Source organism: Cavia porcellus, unplaced genomic scaffold, assembly GCF_034190915.1.
Source record: "Cavia porcellus strain 051 isolate PalLab524CR breed Dunkin Hartley unplaced genomic scaffold, mCavPor4.1 scaffold_13, whole genome shotgun sequence".
Taxonomy (NCBI): domain Eukaryota; kingdom Metazoa; phylum Chordata; class Mammalia; order Rodentia; family Caviidae; genus Cavia; species Cavia porcellus.
The window spans coordinates 53,941,129-53,965,090 of NW_026947496.1; the positions used below are offsets into that span (position 1 = coordinate 53,941,129).

General features: G+C 40.0%; 1 protein-coding gene across 11 annotated transcripts in view; it reads right to left on the reverse strand.

Annotated features, from left to right (window-relative positions):
* The window catches only part of Foxp1 (forkhead box P1), a 562,135-nt gene that overhangs the window by 132,915 nt on the left and 405,258 nt on the right, over nt 1-23,962 (reverse strand). For 10 of the 11 annotated variants that reach the window (XM_063260468.1, XM_063260471.1, XM_013156482.3 and 7 more), the window contains one exon: nt 14,237-14,362. The exons of the other annotated variant lie outside the window; for it this stretch is intronic. In XM_063260468.1, coding sequence (XP_063116538.1) covers nt 14,237-14,362 — 126 coding nt within the window. The remainder of the gene's footprint in view (nt 1-14,236; nt 14,363-23,962) is intronic. 11 annotated transcript variants of the gene reach the window in all.

Below are 23,962 nucleotides of genomic sequence, written 5' to 3' on the forward strand. Positions count from 1 at the left end.
ATACTGTTGCAAATAATCAAGTAAACCAATTCCTTTCAAAATGAGAGATTTAGGTATATTTTCCATCTTCTCTCCAAGTATATTTAATAATCTATTCTATCTTCACTATGCTTCATAGAACTTAATCTTGACACCAAATACATTGCTATATTTTGCCTTTAGTCACCCTTAATTTTCTATACTTATGAATTAAAGTTCTATGTCATTAATATTATACCTTAAACAGATTAGTGAACGTACAAAGGCAAGCAGAGGGCATTAGGGCATCTTAACTGCACTACTGGGGTTTGGTGATTTCTACTTCATACCCGGTAAGATTCATTTCATTCACTTGATAAAAAATTTAGACAGGACTGGCACTAAAGACTTTTAAAGCTGTGCTGATGGTCTTGAAATGTTTCTAGAGGTTTATGAACCTAAGACCAGCCTCTTCAACCAAAGCCATATCAAGTTGCCCTCCTTTTCAGGCTTACATATTTAGCTTATTCATTAATTAATTCATTATACACTGATTCACTCATTAATTCCTCACTCACTCAGCAACTTACTCATGAAAGAAATATCTGCAAACTGCCTGATTCGTGCCAGGCATGGTGCAGAATGCTGCAGCTTCATAATTTCAGATTAGGGACCAGTTCTTTGCCTGGTAACATTGCCTAGAATTAACTCATATAAAGTCCTCAGAGGACAAGAACAAAAGAGAAGCTGGGATAGATTTTGCAGAATAGCATGACCCTCATTCATGCCTAAAATGGCACATTTAGGGAAACAGTGCCCCATCACAGTAATGTTGATAACAGTTGAAGCAGAGATGACAGTTAACCTTTATCAAGTACTTGCTGTATGCTTTTCTAAGCTATTTGTATATGTTAAATCAGAAAATCAAGGAAATACCATGGGATAGATGCTGTAACACCCCATTTTATGGATGAGGAGCCCAATATCTTCCATCAGATCCTATTACCCACAAGTTGATTACAAAGCAAAATAGTCCCTGTGACATTGCTAAAAGATACATCTGAATAGTGATCAATATTAAGTGAATTTGTACTCTAATATGTAGTCATTCTTCCTTTAAAACAATTTCTTACACAATTATGTGAAAAGCTATCTTTACTGGGCATTTACTATGTCTCAGGTACTGTGCAAACACTTATCAGGCATTAATAATTTAATCTCTGCAGTCACCTTCAGCTAAGCAGCTACATTCTCTAGATAAAATGGGCATACAGAGGGGTTAATTTACATTTCCAAAGTCACACAGGAGTAAGTATAATAGGAAGACATAAACCTGTCAGTGTGACCACAGGCTGTGCTAATCATACAATGTGATACTGCCCCTTCCGCCAATATATTCCACTTCCTCCCCAGCTATCCTGCTTGGTTTATATGGTGACCCAGTGCAAAACATCCTATGGCTTCAAAGGACAAATAACATCGTAGATCTGATCATGAAGAGATAGAGTGTGAGGCTAAGAATGCCATCTGCTCAGTCTCCCATAAGGATGTCTATCAGTGAAAACACAAAGCACATGTTTAATTTTGGGCAATATTTCAATAGTTATAACAGAATTAGGCTTTCCAGAAAAAAGTAATCCAATGTACTTCCCACTCTGATATGTGATCAGGATAGATCATGTTAAATTAAATCTATGTCAACTATGGCAAGAAGGTATGTATACCATACCTCCTAATTCTGGTGGCCACAGCAGACATGGAACCCTGGAATTCTGTGGAGTCCACCTGGAACCTGGATTGTGAATCATCCACACAGGACTCTAGGCACAACCACTTCATACTCAGGTCAAAGCTGGCAGGCACAGCAGAACCTCTCTTCACTGGATGATTCTATGGTGCTTTGGACTCTTGCTAATTTTGTTTCTAGAATAAATAACAATTCCTTTTCACTATCAAATAAAGGACATGCCAGACATAATTTCACTGCTGTCTTATTAAAAGCAGTTTCATTAGGTCTAGCCTGTGGGGCCTGGAGCCTGGGGAAATCAGAAGGAACCCACCCCCAGCAGGCAGCAGGAACAGATGCAGTGGAAAGGAAGTATAGTATAACACAGCAGATAAGAGAAAGAGGAAAGCATTTCACATCATGTGGCTTTTCAACTGCTTCTGAAGAAAGCTGACAGATACTCTTTTGGAATGAAACTCAAACACAATTTAATCCTCAAGGGTCTTCATTCTCAACAGCAGGTAACAGAACAGGCAATGTCTGCAACTCTGGATTTCTGGGACCCTCAAGTGTTTTCAAGTGGACTGTGTTTATTCTGCCTCCTGAAGAAAGTCAACCATGATGATTCAGAATTCCTGACTCTCCCTCACTCTCCAGTAAAAAGGTTATAACCTTCCTGTCAGGAGGGTTATTTAAACAAAGCTAGGAACTCAACGAAGGCAGCAGAATTTGCACTTGGTGTGGCAGGTACGAGTAGATCCTGGATATTCTGAAAAGTACAGCACCAGCGTACTAATGGGAAGGCAGAGAGCAGTACATCAGGTGTGGGATGAACGTGAAGATCAGCAGGAGAAGGAGGGTGGGGTAGGTTATGCATGCACTCAGGGAGACTGAAGCAGGAGGACTGCAAATTGTAGTCCTAGAATGGGCAAGTTGGTGACACAGTGAGGTCCTGTCAAACAAACAAACGAACAGTTCTGAGTGAAGAAGGGGCTGGAGAATGGAAAGTCTTCGGCAAGATCCAGGCACGTGGTCCATACCCAAGGTGCTAACTTGAGCACACTGCTGTAGCAGGAAAAGGAAAAAAATGGGTGGATGATTCCAGTGAGAAGGAAAAGGGCAGAAATGATGATGAACACAGTGAGGACGAATGAAGATAATACGTCAGTGATGACTTCAATGCCTGTTACTAAAAAAGCCTGGGGATAAAAGTGATCCCTTGGATAAGAGATACCAAACGATGCTATGAAAGTAAAACTGTCCCACTATAAGGAGGACTACAAATAGGCTTGGGTCACTGTCGGGGTCGCTCCCGGCCGGCAGGAAAGACACACGACAAAGTCTGGCGGTGTGCAACCTTGCCTTTATTTGTCTCCGCGTGGGCCCCGCGAGGCCTCCTCTCTGCCACCAGCCCTTTCTCGCCGGTGGACTTTCTCTATCTCTCTCTGTGCTTCCTGTCTCGTGGCGGGAGAGGCATTCACTTTTATAGGGTGACAGTGGCCAATCAGTTCAAAGCGCGCGATGCGGGCTGATTGGCTAACATCAGTTGTTGCTAGGCAGACTATCTTACAGAGCGGGTTGTTTAAGTCGCCAGCGCAATCAGGGGGCAGGAAGCAGGCGCCAACTTGACTCACTTGATGGGAGGGGCAATCTAGCTCAGGCTCTGCTCCCACCCACAGGCCCTACGTCCGCCAAGTAAGGCGACCGGTGTTGGCCGCGGCTCCCAACAGGTCACAGTGCACAAGTGACGAAGAACACAGATACACTATCACAGGGATCAAAAGAAATGAACTTACGAAAAAGAATGAACTTGAACTCCATAAGAGAACTGGAAAGCAGGACGCAACAGGCATGGAGGCCAGGGAATACTGAGCTAAAGAAGCTTAAAAAATAACAACTGCCACAAAGAAAACTGCAAAAGCAACACATATCGTCCTAAGAGGTTAGAAACGTTGAAGGAAGGAAGGAGACATGGCCACTGAATTTCCTGACACTAAAATACAACACTTGATCTTACCCAAAGGCCAAGACATGATCTGACAGTGAAATACAGGCAAGTTGGAACTGAGATGCAGTTCAGTGGTACAGTGCCTGCCTGGCAGCCTCCAAGTTTTGGATTCAATCTCTTAGAAAGAATCAGGAAAAAGATAAAGACAAAAGCTAGACTCTGAGAAGGTTAGGAGAGGAAGTGACTGGTTTTAAAATAACAAAACACAATAAAAACAACAAAAAGTTGAAACCGCCAGTAGAAAATTCTAGTTCTAAGTGCCTGGCAGCCAACAGAGTAGGAGAGTAGCTGGGAAGGACCGAGTCATGCACAAGTTTTGAACTCCCCACTGGAAATCCACATTTACCATGAACACTGATAAATGCTGAGCTCTGTCTCCCTGAATGTTTACCAAAGTAATTCCTTGGGATGTAACAAAAATGGACAAGAACTGGCACTCTCTGGCCAATTGTGTCCTGGCAGCTTCAAGTTCTCCTACTTAAGTAGTTAAAAGTCTGTTCTTTTGATGAGGGAGGGAAAGTTATGACTAAAAGGCAGCAACCTTAGACCCTTCCGAAATGATGAGTATTCAGTCTCTGTAATTTACACAGCCATAATTTCAAACTCAACAGCAAGGCGGTTGAAGTCCACCAAAAGTTCAAAATGGGATATGTTCTCTTTAAAATTTTGAGAGCGACTAAATATGACAACCATCTGATGTATGAAAATTATTCACAACCAAAAACAGACAGTCTGGAAATAGCCGGGATGACTTCATTTAGACAGAATTACCCAAATCTGTTTCTAATATACACAGTACACATAATAAATTTTTACAATATGACAAGGAAAACAAACTTAATAAAAGTTCCCGATCTTTTGTTACACAAGCATGTTATATCCATGCTATGTTTATAATAGTTTGCTCATGATATCACAGCTCAGTAACAAAGGCCCAAGCAATACAAAAACAGTTACTAGGCATGACATCAGCTCACAACTACCGTAATTACATCGAAACACGAATTTCCCAAACTGTACATTTTCCAAACTGCTTCTCAATTTCAACGGCTGCCTTTGGACAATTACTTGCAGAGTTGTCTGCTGGCTTTAAGTAATACTCATCTTTCTTCTCTTTCCCAAGCGTCATTTCCCTTTAGAAAGTGCATCTTTCAATTACAAGTACTATTTTTCATATATGCCCATAAACATATGTTTACATTAAGAGACAGTATGGTCTGGTGACAAGTATTCGGCATCAGCAACTCTGATTTCATTCCTTTCATCATCCCTGGGCCCAGGCAGTAGCTCAATGAGAAGAACAGAGTACAAAGGATTAAGAACTGAGATTCTTGAGCCCGGCAGCGTGGGCTGGAGTCCCAACTCTGTCACTTATCAACTGCATGGCTTTGGACTAGTTAACCTCTTTTTGCTATACTTTGCTCATCTATAAAATGTAAGCAATAGTAAAATTTACCCTTGTAGGGTGTTGCACAGTAGTTGGCACCTACAAGGCACTGCACGCGTGTTTGACAGTTAAGAGTATTACTATTATCTTTTTGTGACTCAGGTGCCTGCTCAAAATAAGATTTAAAGGAACTTGACCCACAGTAGTTTTTCAAAAGTTAAGGGTGGGGTTGCATCTTCGTCATAGTATCACAATACAAAGTTGGAATTTGAATAAGGTTGGAATGAATAAATGCATTTGTGAATGAATGAATTAAAACAGTAGTTTGCAAAGTGAGAAATATTGTAGAAACTGGGTTACAGGCTTGTTTGTCTAAGATCTGTCTTTAATGTTTATGTAGCTAATGTTGATAAATACCTCTAACTCAATCCCAAAAAATCAGAATAGGAGAAAAAGGTATTTCACTTTCCAGTTTCAGAAGTGTATTTCTTTAAATGTTTTGAGCCCATCCCATATGCAAGACTTGGGTCTAACAGTGTCTAGAGGTCAGCTGGCTTCCTGAGCAGGCAGGGTACCAGAAGAACTCGACTACCCCATTGTCACTTCTGGTCCATGGTGTTGCACCGAATGCTGTTATTCTAGACTTCAGGAAATTTTCTAACCACTGGACAGAGTCCAACGCTGTGTGCTAATGAGTTTCAGATTGGAGGACTTCACTGTGCATATGTCAGAAAAGTGCCATGGTTTATAGAGAGGTGGGGGCAGGGAAGTCAAGACACACAAGAAGGGAGAAAAAACAGTAGTTAACAAATGCTGGCTACTCAAATTGACAGGGAACGTGCCCTCTGCACTTCATCAGAAATTCTTGCAGACTTAGAAAATAAAGGAGTTTGCTTTTATCACACACTGTGAGCCTCATATGGAAAAATAGAAAACACTACATCACTTGACCTCCATGTGCCCCCTTTCAACCACAGACGAATATTGTGTACAAAATCCTAAATCAACTTAAGATGTTCCAAAAGGAAAAAAAAAAAGCCCTTAATTTTCTGCATTAGACTTGATGATTACTATTTTGGTTCTTGAGATTTTGTGTGGAAGGTTCACACAGGAAAGAGACTTATAATTCCAGGAATGATATTTTTTCACTTTAGGAATACTAATGCAGGAACCTCTGCCGGTGGGCTCACCCTAGACTATCCTCCCCTTTCACTGGTGAACAATGAGCAAGTCTTGCGCACCCAGGTCAGAAAGTCACCCAAGACTTGGAGTAGGATTATTTGCTTAAATTAACAGGACACTGAAACCAATTTTAAACAACTTAATGAAACTCTAGCAGTTCTTTGTTTGGTGATTCATTTCTATGGGAAATCAAGAAGCCTTTTTTAACCCAAAGTAGTGATGCATGTCTGTAATCCCAGCACCCTGGGAGGCTGAGACAGAAGAATCTCAAGTTTGAGCACAGCCTGGGCTACACAGCAAGACACTGTCGCAAAATAAAAAATTTTAAAATGGGTTAGGAATGTACTTCAGGGCAAAAGTCCTGGGTTCAATCTCAAAAAAAGAGCGACAGAAAGAAAAAAAAAATTAAAAAGCCTTTTTCCTTGCAAGGTAATTTGCAGGCTTGATGTGATGTCTTCTCACTATAATGTCAAGCTGGCAAAGAGAAAGTTTTTCTTTATTTCTTTAAGAAGGGTCCGTTCTTAGGAGGGGCTAACTTACAGACCTTCAAGTAATGAGAGTGCATTACTTTTTTTTTGCCACACAGCACTGGGGACTTTAAAAATCCAATCCTTTCACATCCTCGAACTGTCATCAACATTTTTTCAGACTATGTCAATAAAATTGACTGCTTGCAGTTTTGAATTCTGCTCTACACATGGAAACAATATAATTTAGAGTATTTTCAATGAGGGTGGAGGGAGAAACAGAACCTCAGGAAGCCTCTACAATATGGGAGGGGTGCATATGTGTGTGTGTGTCTGTGTGTGTGTGTGTGTCTGTGTTTGCACCCGTGCTGGGGGAACAAACTGTAAGTAAAGTAAATGGCCTGAGGATCATAGAACTCTGGAAACTTTGACAGCAATTCTCAATTTATAAACCCTAAACCTTACTGTTGTGCTGACTGATACGTCTTCCTGTCAGATATGAATGATGTTTCTGGAACATTAATATGTTCATTAAATTCTAACTCCCTGTACTTAAAATATTCTGTACTTTGGCACAGAGGTATCTTGACAGCTTTGTTGTAATCATATATTGGAGGCCCCCAGACGACACAGTTGTTGAGATGCCACATACCTACCACCAATCTGTTGCTTTTACAAGTTTAATCTAGGTATTAAGCAGCTGATTGTGGAACCACAGTGAGGCGACATCTTCAACTCAGCTGTGTATCACTGAAGCCACGATGGGTGGTGACACACTCCCATGATGCCTAGCGATGCTACACGACTCCAACTCTCTCATCTATAATACTACAAATACGGCTTGAGGGTTTTTTTCCTTTCTGTTTTTTTTTTTTTTTTTCCTCTCTTTCCTGAAGCACAAGTGGACGACCAGTGAGGGTCCGACAGTGTTATTCCTAATTACCTTTTTTTTCACTCTTGATCCTGTGGCTCTCATAATTAGTTACCTGGGGCTGCAATCCAATTTGAAGTGATGACAAGAAAGTGATCCATGAAAAAGTAATAAGTTAAATCCAATTTCAGCCTTCCTCTAATTAAATGCACATGGAACTAATGACTGCAACCCTAGCATTTCGGTGATAATGGTAATTAGCGAGGTGGGAGTCACTCTCTTTTTCAACACTGGAGGTGTAAACCACAAGGTAAAATGGTAGGAGCACTCTTAATTACATGTGTCATTTTGTCAGCAATTTACACATTTTTGACCAGTCAAGTATGTTTTCTCCCCTTGTCCCTCTCTATCTCCTAGCCCCCACAATGATTGTAACATACTATTCCATGTTTCAACACATGGGAACTCCTAACATCACTTCTGACTTGAGAATAAGAAATAACTTTTCTTTATTGTTGCTCACTGGTACACAACACACACACAAACTACACAGGGACACACACTCAATGAAAACACCCACACATGGGTACAATTAGGATAATTATGCAGGTCTGAATCCCCCCTGATTGAAATGCAGATATTTACAGTGTGTTGGTTTTTGTTGTTTGGCTTTATTTTTGTTTATAATTTGGAAGACATACTCAGTAGGTGTTGAATAAATACACATAGAAGAGAAGCACTAATTAACTTCTGAGCGGCACAAAGGCTATCTGTAGTATATGAGCCAACATGCCATCCCAGTGCTGGTACACAGACAGTGGGCTTGTGGAACAACACTTTACCTAAATTTCAATATTCCTCTTCCATAGAAATGGTTTAAGGGTACTGCCTGCTCCATAGAGTGGTTATGGGACTGGTCCACGTTAAGTACCACTCAGTATTCATTATCAACCATACTTGGCATGTGGTAACACAGATGTGATTACTCATGAAGTGTTAGCATTATATCTGCAATGCTTGGATACAGGTAAGTAAGTTGGCTATATAGTGAAATGTCCAAACTGTGATACTCCTAGAAGTGAAAACTACCAATAAACACACCCAGGCATGGACTGGGGATGTCCTGTCCCAACTGGGATACAGGCTCATTCTACCTACATTTGAAGTTAAAATATCAAAAGCAAGCTAAATCAGCTGAATGTGGTGGCACACACCTATAGGAAGAGTCAGGAAAAGCACAAGTTTGAACTTATTTAGGCAACTCAGTGAAACCCCGTCTCAAACAAAAACAAAAACAGAAACCAAACCAAAGATCTTGGGAAGCAGTTCTGTGCAAAGTCCTGGGTTCAATCTCCAATTCAACCAAAAAAAAAAAAAAAAAAAAAAAAAAGGCAAGAACAAAGTATATTCACTTGGTCTGGGGACAAATCTTAAATCAGGAGTATGACTCTGGGCTCTGCAATGGATTTCATGAAGTTCATGAAACACTTAAAAATGGATGAAAAATTCTGTATGAGTGAGCAATTTTCTAGGAGAGTCACTATTTTTGTAATTTTTAATGGTGTGTGATCTAAAAAACTTAATAACCATTTTTAAAGCATCATTTCTGTTTTATTGTTTCTTATCAATTGTTCTTTATTTTTAGGGTCTTGGGATTCTCTAAAGTTGTATGATAACCATGACATCTTAACAAAAATCAAAATTTCAATTTTATCATTCTAAATGTCAGAGATGCAAACTGTCTACAATGTTAACTCTACATAATTTTTTAAAAACATTTTTGCCTCCCTTCCCTGAATTACCTACCTTACTAATTCAGTACATGCTGGTATACTTTAAGGGTCAGTATTTCAAAACCATTCACTACCTACAATATAAAACTGTAGTTTCTTTTAAAGGTTTCCTCTCAGCAATTTATTCCTTAGTGAATAAACGTGGAAATGATATGAGGTACTAAGATTATATGTGGCATTAATGCAGTGCAAAAATGCTGCCTAAAGCACGTTTTATATAACTGCAAATAAAAATGCTAAAAAACACCTGCTGAATCTTGTATTTTAACCTCCTCCATTTAAAGCAGGAGTCATCATTATAGTGCTAGCTTCCAAACAGAAGAAAAGGCTGATCTTCCAGTGGGTTTCACTATGGGTCCCCCCAATGAAGTGGCCTTCTGAGCTGGGGGCTTGCATATGACCTAACCTTGGATGGAAGGGGACAGACAGGAGGGAAAACGTTCAGATGACTGGCTTCAAATTCAAATTCTTTACAGACAGCGGACTGAAACTGTGGTCAGCTTTCCACTGTAAGCAACACACAAGGTTTACTTTCTTTCCTAACGTTCAGGCTGCCAGAATACACATGTACTTTTACTTTCTTAGGAGAAAATGTGTCATTTGATTTCCTTCCAGTTTATATACTCGTGCCAACAACTAAAATGCTTAAAGAACCAAAACGAATTACTACCCAGAAACGGTGGTCAAAGTTCCAAAATTTGATCAATAAAATTGCTCATCTACTCACAAATTAATCTTCAGCCAGTAAAGTTACACTTTTCGGGGTTATGAGCACACCTGCACTGTTAAGCATTTATTTCACTTGTTTAAGCAATCTTCAGAAGTATATAAATATTTATAAAAAGAGCCTACTATTTTTACCCACCTATAACTTTTCCCCCCAGCAAAACCCTGTTAATTCTTTTACAACTCATACGCATCCTGAAGGTAAGGTCTATATCCTGCATGATTTTGGATCTATCACCACTAGCACAAACACCCAGCATGCCAGAGTTGTTCTGAAGTGTTCATCAAAATTGCATTTAATTAATTCAGATCATTCAGATTCAGAATTTAGGATATGACTAATTTTCGATTTTTGTTTATATCACTTATAAAAAATTTGCAAATCAAATTAATAGATTAAGAAGGAAATTTAGTTACTCGGTAGAATATTTTTCTAGAACTTCAGAAATCATTATCTATACCTGATTCATGCCTTTTTCATGAATAAGCCACACTGTCTCCAAAAATGCAACCAGTTCAGAATGGTTCAGGATCTGCAAATAGCATCATTTCTCTGCTATTTATTCTCTTCTCTCTGAAATTAGTCCAAATTGGTGATGTTTGACTACAGTTTATGATCTCTATCGAGTAACCACTTAGAGCCTCCTCTAACTTTCCATTTCTTTTGTTTGTATCATCAGCCTGTGAAACTGGAAAGCGCTGCCAAACATAAAGCAGGGAAGTGTGAGATATGCTTAAAATACGAGCCACAGTATATTTGGGGATTTAGGTTTCTTTTTTTTTTTTTCCTCAAGCTATCAGCAGATCAAATCCTTCTTCCCTGTCAAGCCTTCTTCTATGCAGAAGATCTGAAATTTGCTAAAATAGGTTTCTCAGTGTAGTTATAAAGGGTAAGAAGATCAGAGATGAACACTGTTCAGATTTGCTGTAGGATTTCCCTTTCATTTCAGAATCACTCCAACTGAGATGCCTCAGTGAGGACACGGCATGGAAGGCAGATTTCAATGTAAAGGTTACTCCTTCTGTGAATCACCACTGTTACATACATATTTTTTATAATGAGGTAATATACCATGTGGCCTGGGTTCGTAATTTCTCATTTCTGTTTGTGGAAGGCCAGCCAAATTAATAAATATTACTGAATTTGCAAGTCAGGCACACACATGGACACACACACATACATGTCAACTAATTTTTTCTCTCCCATCCCACTCAGCTAACTCTAAGGTAAGGCTAAATTATCTGCCTAATTATCCATCATTAGGAGTTTGAAGGGACTTACGACATTTTTTTAAACAAAATCAGGGTTCAAGACTGCCCCTTCTTCCTCTATTCTTTATACAGACTAAAGCACTCAGCAGAATGTGTTAGGCTGCCTTCAACACTGTCCTTGCCAAGAAACTCGAAGCTCTCTGTATCATATATTCTTCTGCTTGGTGGCTAAAATTCTGTAACAGGCAAGGAAAAACTGAGCCCTCAAAAGGAAATCCCCTGAAACTTCACTTCATATATTTAGCCCTAAAGGAACTTCGTTCATCTTGGAGAAGTTACCTAAAAGATGCCATATGTTTTAAAAAAGCAAGTATGAGGAAAAGTAAGTCTAGTATAAAAAATCACAAATGATATTCAATACTGAAGAGCAATGTGATCAGACAGATTGTGTATGTGTGTATTTTTTTTTATCTCTAACCAAAGCTCTACTATGTGTAAGATTTCCCCCCAATAATATATATTGTCATTTTTCCAATGCACTTGAGGTCTGTTCAATTCAACAGGATTCACAGTATTTTTAGGCTGTGAGAGCTTCAAGAGGGAGGTAAAAAGAATGGACAGTCATTTGAATCACTGAGTGACAGGCTGGGCTGATTCCCTGTATACATTAATAAATTAGAATTTTAATTGCATTTCTGTCTGCAGGAGATGCCCCAGTACTTTAATATGTACCAACAATTGGCTATGTTATGGAATCTGCAGTGTGGCCTCTGCTGCTGACCTCTGAAACACAATTCCCAGTCTGACTACGGAAACTGTTCGGTTTGATCCTTTCAACTTATTTGAATCCTGACAAATAAGCTCACAGCTGAAAGGTCAACACAGTCATATTTCATCCTCCAGAGCTGTTCTTAAGACATCTGCACAACAAAGCACTTCTTACAGCACCTGACATGGGCCCTCTATGGCACTGTACCTCATTAAAAATGTCCCCTGTACTCAAACACATTCAAAGGTACGCACACTGGCCCTGGTTTACCAAACTACTGGTTTTGGAATTGTACACAATTCCAAATTGGGCAATTGTAAACAATGCCCACTGTTGTCCAACTTTGCCAGTCAAGTGTGACTGCAGTGCTGAACTTTCCTCACAGTGAGACAGCTACCCAGAAGATATAGAAGAACTAGAACTTGCTGCCCAAGGTCAGATCGATCTTTGCAGAATGATCTGGAAGCTAGTATTAGCTCATCCTGGCCTGTGAAAGGTCAACATAGCTAGAATTTAGGTTGACTTTGTAGTCAAATTAACTGGCACCAAGTTCTACCCATTTGCTACCATTAATGAATTCTGTTTTAAAATTTCCAGTGTGAGCAATGTATCACTAGTCTGGTCTTTGGGGGATGCTAACTTCAGTTATAAAGGGATTTTGAACTACCTGGTCCATGCAAGTGCTCTATCTTAAATGTGAGCATAAATATCTCCAGTCGAGTTGAAATTTCCATTGCAATATACTATAAATCAAAAATCCAAATTAGATTTTTAGGAACTCACTGCTTCCTCTACTCCACTAACTCCTTAGTCTTACTATGCCTGAGGCAAGAAGTTGCTAAAACAATCTTTTTTGTTGTCTTCTAAAAGATTGCTTACCATTTTTAATGATTTGGAAAGACTTTGGAAAAGAAGGTGCGTTTTATACTCATTACTAAGTATGGTATTAAAAGTGTCATTTCCTCCTAAAGCTCAGTAAAGAGTTCTTGACACTATTAACATTTTGGTTTTTAAATGAAGCTATGTTCTGTGGGAATGGCCTATACATTGTTGAGTTAACAGCAGCATCTCTTGGCCAAACCTGCAAGATATAGCAGCACCTCTGCCCTGCTCCTCTTCCCATGTTATGACCATTAAAAATATGTCCAAAAAAGAGACAGAAGTAGGTGGAAATGTAAATTGGTACAGGCCCTAAGGAGAGTACGAAGTTTCCTTAAGACGCCAAAAACAGATCCAGCTCAGTGACTCCTGGTACACTTCCAAAGGAAATGAAATTAGTACAAAAAGAGACACCTGTACATCTATATTTATTGTGTCACTATCCATACTATGTAGGACATGAAATCCGCCTGGGTGCCAATCAATAGGAATGGATAAATAAATGTAGTTTATATACGCAGGATGGAATATTATTCAGCCATTAAGAGGAATGAAATCCTATTGTTTTGCAGCAAAATCAGTGGAAATGGAAGACATTATTTTAAGTGAAATTAGCCAGACTCAAAAAGACAAGTACTCCCTATTCTTTCTCATTTGTAGAAACTAAATAAAATAAAAAGTTAACCTGAAAGTAGGACAGTGAGTACTAGGGGTTGGGAAGGAGGCAGTGTGGTAGAAGAAGGTTGATGGATATAATAAATGCATACCGTATACAAGTATAAGAGCACGACAATTAATAGCTATTCATATGTATAGTTAGTACATGTTAATACAAAAACATCTCTCTAGCAATTGCATACTTGTTCTCTGGGGTTCAAATTACCCACTGAGCACTACTGTCCTAAAGTAAGGTGTATGTAAGAGAATGCCATGCCGTAACTGAGCTCAAGGAACTTCCCTCCACTGGTTTCTACACCTCATGTTAAGCAGCCTAACACTGGCAACTCCTCATTCTCCTATTATGTTATGTAATTAGCAGATCTTCTTACTCCAGACAGCAAAAGTTTGGACAAACAGACATTTTCCCCAAAGCATCACAGATTGTTGGTAATCTAAAAATGCACATTCTACGAGATTTTTCTTTCATGATTTGCAATTCTCAACACCTTTCACTTTTGAACTACTTCTCAACTCTCCCAAAGGGAATAATGTCTTTTTTTTTTTTTTTTTTTTTTTTTTTTTGGTGGTGGGCTATTACCTGAAGAGCTGGCTGTTTGTCATTCCTCTTAGGGGATTTTAATCCACTAACTTGCTGCTGCTGCTGCTGCTGCTGTTGCTGCTGCTGTTGCTGCTGAAGAAGGAGCTGCCTTGCCACTTGCAGTGCCTGAGGAGGGAAAAATGGAAGGGAACAACTGTGTTACAACATAGGGTTGGGGGCCTGCCTCGGAGACAGGACTGCAGGAGGCGTGCTTCAGCACTGGCTGGGACTCATTCATTTCAGGACAGGAAACAGGCAACAAACCTTCCCACCAGTCTACACTGGAAAACTTTCCAGAATTTGTTTACATTTCCTTTCGTTTGGCCAATTTTATTCACAGTTTCTTAGGTACAGTGACCCATGTAACCAGATACTTCATTCCTACCAAAAATCTGGCATAAATCTTGAAGGATGAATGACAGACACATTGAGTAGGGAAAGCAGGGAGCAGCAAGGAAGAAGGTGGGCCATGACAGAAACTCAGGAGACAGTGAAAGGTCCTTAACCAGCCCAGGCACCCTGGTCCTCACCCTGGTCTTCCCATATCCTTTTTGCAGGGGTGCTTGAGAACTTAAGTTCAAAGCAACACTTTTGCCTAACATGAGTCCAAATAAGGACTAAGAGAGCCACAATGTAGCTCCGTGACAGAGCACTGGCCCAGCACGCATGAGGCCCTAGTGCTAGGTCCAGTGCCTGAGACCTAAAAGAAAGGGCAAGCAAAAGAGCCAAGTGGTGGACCAAGGAAAAGCACCCTGCCCTGGATACCGCTGCTTGGGAAGGAAGCGCAGGATAGATGAGGCATAACTAGAATGATCTCACTGGAAGACATAGGAGAAAAACTTACAAATTTGACTCTGGTCTTCTTAAAAGTTTCATTTTGGACCTGTGAACAAAATTGATTCTATCTACACTATTCTTTTTGGCTTATAAAATGGGATGGTTTCTATTTTAAGGTTGGGGAGTTGGTAATGAACTGGGATAAGGCAAATGGAAAACAGGACACTCCTCCAAAATGTTGCACACAGGGTCACTTTAAAAGTTCAAGTAAAAAATCGGGTGTGTGTGTGCGTGTGTCAATAAACACGGATGAAGATATACATGGCCAAAGAATTATGAATAATGTCAGGCCATAGTTTTCCAAAGCCAGCAGCAGGATCAACAGTAGAAAACTGAGGTGTGTAGAACCTATGTCATAAAAACACATGAAAAGTTAAGCTTTCTATGCCGATTCAGCTGAGAGCCAAAAAGATGTTGACTGTAACCTCAACTACCTGGCAGGATGACACAAAAGAATCTCAAGTTCAAGACCAGCCTGGGTAACTTAGTAAGACTCTGTCTCAAAATTTTAAAAAACAGGCTGGTATGTAGCTGTGTGGTAGAGTACCTGAGAAAGAGATGCTGAGCCAGTTATGTTGCCAAGGACATAATTCTAATACTCAGGAGGCTAGGGCAGAAGAATATCAAGTTTAAAGTCAGCCTGTGCTACACAGTAATAATCTGTCTAAAAAAAAAAAACAGGAGCAGGTGGAAAAAAAGGCTGAGAATATGCTCATTAAGTGCTTAAGAGTATAGAGGACAAAATGAAGTTTCTTGGTGATCACATCAATAATAATTTCTTTTAGCAAATAATTATTGGTGCCTCAAAGAAGAGACACACAGATACCTCAAAGAATCTGATACTATAGGCTTCCAAAGTAAGTACAAGACCTAAGGGTGGCCATGCATTGCTCCCAAAAGCATTTAAAGAAAATGATGCATACACTACAAGAAATTACAGTGACAATGGCAGAGTGAGAGATGGATCAGATGGGGGTGGGACTGTGTACTGAACAAGGAGTGTCCAAGTGGGTTTGTGCTCCTGAGTTATATGTATTGCATCAGGCGAGGGTAGAAGCTCACTGAAGGAGGCTCTTTGCACTAGTGTACTGAAGGGTTTTGATGGCACTTTGTAAAGTTGAGTGGTGCCTCTGCATCTTCGATGCACAAAGAAGGCCAAGAACGGAAGCACAGAGAAGTGACAAAGACAAGGCTGCAGCAAGTCTGCTTGTGTCACGCCCTGTTACACACTCCTGTTTCAGGGAAGCCTTCTGCCTACAGGACTCGGGATAACCAGCTTGGGTCACATGTAAGGTAAGAGTAGACTACTTGGGAAGGGAGAGGCGGGGGAGGGGTCGGCTCAGAGTGGCATCTGGGACACAAGGCGCCTGGGGGAGCCGCCGAGACTCCAGCCTGCTGTCTCGGAGCAGGATTCACCAGCGCTGGACTCCGGCTTCTTCGTCGCCTTGGAGACGCTCAGTACATGCGTAGGTGTAAAAGTGGGCAGAGTGAAGATTTCATTTATATCTTATAAGAAAAATAGTCCCCTGAGCAAGGTGCCTGCAGGAGCAAGAGCCTTTGCTACTATGTATGTTCCCGTCGCTATTTCACAGGGAGCTTTACTGCTCTTTCATGCAGAAAAGGGAACCAGGCATGTATTTCAAGGGCTCCCATCACAAGTTTCCGGAGCAAGAGACTGGCTGGGAGGTACAGAGGGTGACAGTGGGGCCAGAGCTGACCTGAGGTTGGCAGTGCAGGGAAAATCATGATACGAAAGGCAAGGAAAGTTACCTACATTTAACCTGAAAGTGGCGACAAAGAGAAACCAGTCAGTGAGAATGCCACATAACTTACCCCGTTTTTCCAAAAACTGGGAGCACAGTTTTAAAATAATCAAGTCTCAGAGAAGCTACAGTGAAATTCTTATTGCCGTTCAAGGGAATATGTTAAGCATCTTGAAGAAAAACCCTCATTTCTCACACAAGAATGCTCTAGTCAGTGAATGTCACAGGAGCGAATGCAGACCTGTTTTCTTCTCAAGCAGTGTTTACTGAGCGGGCTCTATACAATGATTACAGACTTCAAAGTCAGCGGCTGGAATCCAGACTCAGTTTGCTGTAAAGATGGGAGCTGGAAAAGGTGATTTATGTGCAGGATGTCTTTTCAGACCCAACACAGGGTGCCTGAATTTACACACTGATACAGTGAGCCCCAGCCTCTCAGCATCATTTCACACAGAGGAAGGAGATGCTCCTCTAAGGAGGAGAATCAAAGGCAGAAGCATGAGAAGAAGGAGTTCTGGCACTCACAGAATACAGGGAGATTTCACACGGCCTCCTTAGGAGAGAACACTACCAAACAAAAGTGGGCAAGCGGTTTGCAAGGGTGAGCCTCCGCTTGAGTATAAATGGGCAAAAGAGGAGAAACGAGACTGACACAAAGCACACATCATTTGGATATGAAGCTGTACTGGGCTGTCCCACAGAAATAAGGTCACATAAGGCGACTCTGGCCTTATGAATATGTTAACAAAAAGCAAAGTAGGACTCCCTTCCAAATAAATAAAAACAAACTTCAAAAATCACCTTTGGTCTCAAATTTTCAAACCTAATTAATTAGCATTTATAACATAAAGATAATGTTTTCATTTTCTGTAATACATACAATGGTGTGATCCAGGTTTGAAATTGTCAGACATGAGAAGTGACAAGAAATTTCTAGTATTTAAAGTTACAGACTTGCGGGGCTGGGGATTTAGCTCAGCAGCATAAGCGCCTGCCTTGCAAGCAGGCAGTCGTGAGTTTGATCCCTGATACCAATAAAAACGAAAAAGACAAAAAAAAAAAAGTTACAGACTTGGACATTGCATACAAATCTCTGGTATTTGCCATTTGTACCAAGTGAGTAAAAATATTATATTATCATGCTCATTTTTGATCACTGGAAAACATGCAGTGGCTAGTGGGATCCCCTTGGGAAACTGCTCCAGAGTTCACTGTGTTCTTTGAACATGATTATGTGACAGTCACTTTCACCTATTATGTATACGACAGCAGATTAATGTCCCTCACCTTAGACTATACTGCTGAGACTTCAGAGACCATCCGTCTTCCAGTACAATCCGAGCGGTGAGAATGGACTGTTCTTATTTTCCTAACAGTGTCTTAATCACAAATGGAGAACAGTAGATACACTACTTAAAGGTAAAATTAGATATTCAGGATATAGAATGGTAAGTGTGTGGATATGTGTTTTTGTATATGTGGGGCAGAGGAGAGGGAGAAAAAGAAAAGAAAGGACAGAAAAGAAGGGAGAGTGTGTACATCCAAGCATATGAAGAAATGGAAGAATTTCTCTTTTAAGCAGCAAAAATCACTTCTGATTTAAGTTCCAGAGCAACTGCTAATGTAAATAGCTTAAAAGGTTTACCCCTATCTCTGGAGACCTTTTACTCTTGGTGGCACTTCCTGGGTTGGGTTGGATCAACACTTCCTTTATAGCAGATGTGACAACTGCTGGGCAATGGATAATGTGGTGCTGAATCTGAGTGCTAGGCTCAGGTTACAGTAAGGATGGAGTTCAAGGATGTCATAGAGCAGAAGTCTGCCATGATAAAAGCAGCCACTGAGAGCCCAACTGCACACACTCGACAAGCTAAAATAAATGGCACTGTGAGTTAGCAGATGACAGGGGTGGCAAGCATGAAGCACCTCATCTCTGGACTGCCCAGTCTCCTTCTCTGCCTGTGCTCCCATTTATATGCCAATCTGCATGGCAGGTAGGAGGGAGATGCGTGGTTCACAGCAGCTCCATGTATTCAGGGACAGCCTGCAAGTTATTCACTGGCTGCCACTGAGGCAGGCCATGTGTCCAGGCTAACTGGGAAGCAGAACAATTTTTTGACATACCTATTTTATTGGTACAAGATGACTTCATTCTCATCAATGTCCTCACGTTCTCAGTAAATAAGTGCCATCTGTGTTTTACAAATTATGTTTTACATAAGCATGTTTACAACTTTTGAGCTATTTACATCTCAAGTTCATAACAGGTGCTTGTATTTTAGAAGCTACATAATCCTATGTTTTGCATGTTTATCAAGGTAGCCGATGCACAAAAACATATTGGCTATATTTTAAGAAATATTAACAAATTTACATAAAAATATGATTCAAACAAGTATATACACATACAAAACAAATTAGAAAAAGGAAAAACTTTTATAAAATATTTTGCATAAAACACTTGGTAATAGGTATAGTTAGCTAAACAGAGACACAAAATACAACTACTAGAAAGTTTTTGGTGATGGGTCAGCAAATTATACTCCATAGATCAAATCTGATTCTTCATCTGTTTTGTTTGACCCATAAAATAAGCATGGTTTATTACTTATTTAAATGGTTGGAAAAAGTAAAACAATGAATATTTTGTGACATGTGAAAATTACATAAAATTCAAATCTCAGTATCCACATACAGAGTGTTACTCGGATATTATCAGGCTCACTCATTTATATATGTAGCATAGTATGTATGATTGCTTTTGTGCCACAAAACAGAGACTTCATGTTTCTCAAAGCTTGAAAGAAAATTTCTTATATTCCGAGATCTCCAAAAAATTTACTATGCCTGATTTGTGTGTGTCTGTGTGTGTGCTCGCACACACACACAGTAGGAATTGAACCCATGGTCTCATGGGCTCTACTACTGAGCTACATTCCTAGCTCTCAGCAAAATTTTATGTAAATGTATCTCTTAATCAGTTCCCCAAAATAATTTTAGAGTTTCACTAAGAAGAAAGGTAATTATGAATTAGCTGCTTTTAAAGCTCAATTTTTCAATTTTATGTTTCTGAAAAGGAACTAGCACATGAAAACAAAATACATGCATGAACTCTTCTATCTGAAACCATTGAAAGCTTGATGCCAACTCTGATTATGTGTGTTTTCTCATCAGTAATTTATAGCACTGTGTGAGCTCCTAAGCACCCTTAGAATAAAGGCATCATGTGCCTTTCCGGCCAGTTAGCAGTTGGTTATTTCCTGTCTGTCCTGAGAAACTGTCCTTTTCCAGCTTTAAAGTCTGGTCTGAGTCACCCACCCTTCCTCTAATTTCTCTTCTAGACTCTTCAACCCTCAAGATCAAACCTGTTTCTCAGATAATTTCATGGGCTAATCAGCAGTCACCGTGCATATGGGGGTGGAAGGAAAAGCTAGTAAAAACTAAAAAAGAACAGCATGGGAAACTTAGCAGGGAACAAGTCACATTCTCACCTTCATTTTTCATCCTCTACATATAGTCTGAGTCTTCTCAACAACCTTTCCTAGCCCAGCTAACCTGCTACCTTTGCTACAACCCCACGAACCACCTACCATCCTGACAAAAGCACTCCTCAAGGAATGTGACCGGACAAGCACTCAGTATGACCTGGCATGAGGGTTGCAGAAGAAGCTTTATCATCTGCCTGATTTAGACACGGCCACCAGGCCAGTGCGGGATGGAAATCAGGCAATGAAATAACAAAGTTAACTCACAGGACTAGATGAGTTCATTCATAATCAACGGCTGTCTAAAGAAGAAAGTTCTACAAGATGGATTAAAAAAAAAACCTCACATTTTACAAAAGAAGATCTTGGTTCTCACAGGACAATGGAAAAGTGTGCTGATCTCATGGAGGGAGACCAGTGATTGTGAAAAGATGGTAGTATAAATGACCGTGGAAATATGAGCTGTCCAGAGAAAACAAAACACTACAGCACTACAATAAATCATGAGGCATGTTATTGGTGTTCAAAATAAAAAATAAAACACTTTCAACATAAATCAGCCACCCATCTGAGGGCCTTTAAAATTGGAGAAGTAGTGCACACTTATAATCTAGCACTCTGTGGGGCTGAGGCAGGAGGATCCTGTGTTGGATCCCAGCCAAAGCAATTTAGTAGAACTCAGTCTCAAATTACAGGATAAATGGAGTTGGAGGCTCAGCATGAAGACACTAGATTTAATCCGCAGCATCACAAAAAATGACAGAAAAAAGTGAGGCAGGAAAGGATGAGTAACCATCTTAAACCAGTCACTGTTCCATCTACTCTTCAATGCTGTGAACAGGAGTGCAGGCTGACTATTCACTAATAGTTAACTCATTTGACTCAAGAACCCTTAAAAAGCAAGCAGGGAGCCAGTGTGGATCAGCTGCACTACTGGGTTTGAAAGGAGGTTCTATTGCAGCAGCCTCAGAATTCTGCCAACAGGAGCAAGTATCCTATGATTTCAAGGCAGGCTTAGCAGCTGATCTTTACATAGGGCATTGGCATGGATTCCCTAAATAACACTCAGGCTCTGCAAACAAGTTTATAAGACAGGATCAAGGTAGATATGATGAATAATTGGAACATAGATAACTGTACTGCTGTAACATTCTAGTATTACGGCTGGAGTTAAAATCAAAAGGGACAGGAAACTGAAAGGCCAAAGTTCCCTCCCACCACCATTATTCTATCTGTGAGAAAAGATACGGTCACGTGGACATGGGTAGTTAGTGTCAAAACCCTGTGCCTGAGTAGGGAGAGTTGAGGCCACGCCAAAGCATTCCTGGTGCCCAGAACACATATTCCACACCAACCTGAACCTGCTTTCTGGATCTTCTTTCAACATCTTTACTGACACGATTCTGTATGTTTTTTGTTTTATTTTTTGTGACTATATTAAGCTACAAGTAGGGTATGACTTGTCGCTATGACACTTATTTTATGCCCCTCTCGTCTTTCACTTTAACATTTAACGAACATCACTAAAGTATAGGAATATTGAAGTGTATGATTTTTTTAATACTGGAAACTTATCAGAGTATATTTTCTTAGGAGAAAGGATAGCATATAATGTATGTGTTGCCCTTTCTTCTTTAGGAGAAATGGGATGAAGGAAAACAGAATTATTCAACTATGTTCTCACACTGTGTCCCAATTTGCCTGTGTTAGCACTGTCAGAGCAAATACCTTCCTGTGACCTAGCCACTGGGAAGTGGACACAGAAATCAGAAAGCTCTAGACAGGAGGAGGCATTCTGCTACAAGCTATCTCCTAAATGAACCTGTTTGGGAGCAGAGGAGTCAGCAAGCCCTATATTCATTTGCAGTTATGACTAACGATTTTTATTTGTAAGGCACATAATGAATGAACTCTGCCAAAGAATAAGAATTTTCATGAGACCAAAAATAAACAAATAAATAAAGAAAATAGGATGGGGGATCTATGATCTTCTTGCGAAATCAGGTGAAATAAGTTTAATGGCCAGGAAGTCTATTTTGAAGTCCCTTTTGAGAAGGAGTGAGGGAGCATGTTATATCCTCCTACTCCTATGAACACCACCAGGCCCTGTAACCACCTCATCCAGACACTGGCCAGCTGCTCCCTACCCAGTCAGTGCCAGATGCTGAATCACCAGCCAAGGCTCTAGCACCTGAGTTGTCTTTGGAGGGATTCCATCAAAGCACTGCCCAAGCCCAAGTCTGCTGAGCTCCTGGGAACTGACATGATCACACCCTGGGGGCTACTACCAAGGGCAGCATGAACACTGCAATGAGGTGATGCAGGATAACAGTTTATTACAAAATGTCTAAAATGCTAAGTTGGATGCTACATCAAACTTATTTCTTCTTGTTTAAGAATAAATTGTGATAACAAATAAAGGAACAGATTGGCCCAGTCTTTCTCTAGGTTCCCAAGGCAGAAAATGCAGGGGTCAAATGTGAGAATAAATCAATCAAAGGTATCTATTAACTCACTATATTAACCCTGTCTTTTTTGCAATTGCTTTTTATGAGGCTGCAACCCAGCTACTCTTAGTATGAAGAATGCAGATTCACATCTTAGAAGACAACTTCATAGTTTTAAAGGTTGTAGAAGAATTTGACTAGAATTATGCTCAAAATAATGGAAGGTTTTCCATGAATTTACTAGAAATACAATCTAGTTCCTGCTTGAAAAATATGGTGCTGTATTCCTTTCTTCTTGCAGTATAAGTCATACATACTCAGGATGCCCTAAGTGATAATTAACACCTACAAATGCTTTGCTTCACAAAATAGCTCCCTTCCCTTGCCTAAATTTTGAGCAAAATATCAAAGAAAGAAAAGGATACCAAGGTAACATTCCAGCAGTGATAGAAGACAAGAGGCAAAGAACAAGATGAGAAAATTAAAGAAAAGGCCTAAATGAGATAAATAATAAAGTACGTGGAATTATTCACATTTTGCCAAGGTTTGCTAGAATAGGAGAAAATCCTAGCTTCCAATAATTTGTGCTTTTTAAAGTAGTTACAAAACAATAAAGCAAAGATCACATCTGAACAACATTTAAGGGCCTAACTTGTAGTTCAGTGTTAGAGTACTTTGCATAGCATGCACAAGGTCCTGAGTTGAATCTTTAGCACTGTGGAAATAAACAAAAATTTAAGAAATAGGGAGCATCTGGAAACACTGGGCAAGCACAGCTGAACAGCTTTCCTGCATTTAAGATACTAAAATAAAAACAATGCACTGAATTGTTTACTATGTACCAGGCACTGCACTAGCTACTTTTGCACATTATTTTATCTCAAGTTGCCAACATCTCTGAGGAAAGTGGGGGAAAGTTTTATAATTCCTGATTTAAAGTAGAAAACCAGAGACTATGAGGTTCAATGACATGTTCAAGGTCACCAGTCTACTGAGTGTCTAGAACAACAAGGACAAAAATAAATAAGTAAACAAACCTGTCTATGAGAACTTGATATTCACATTGGACCAAGGTCACCGATTAGGCCAAAGATGGCCATGAGTAATCTTGGCAAATTGACATGCCGTCCCACAGAGCCAACAATGCAAGAAAGGCGGTGGGTCTATTTGCTTTGCATAGTGCCAAACCTTCTT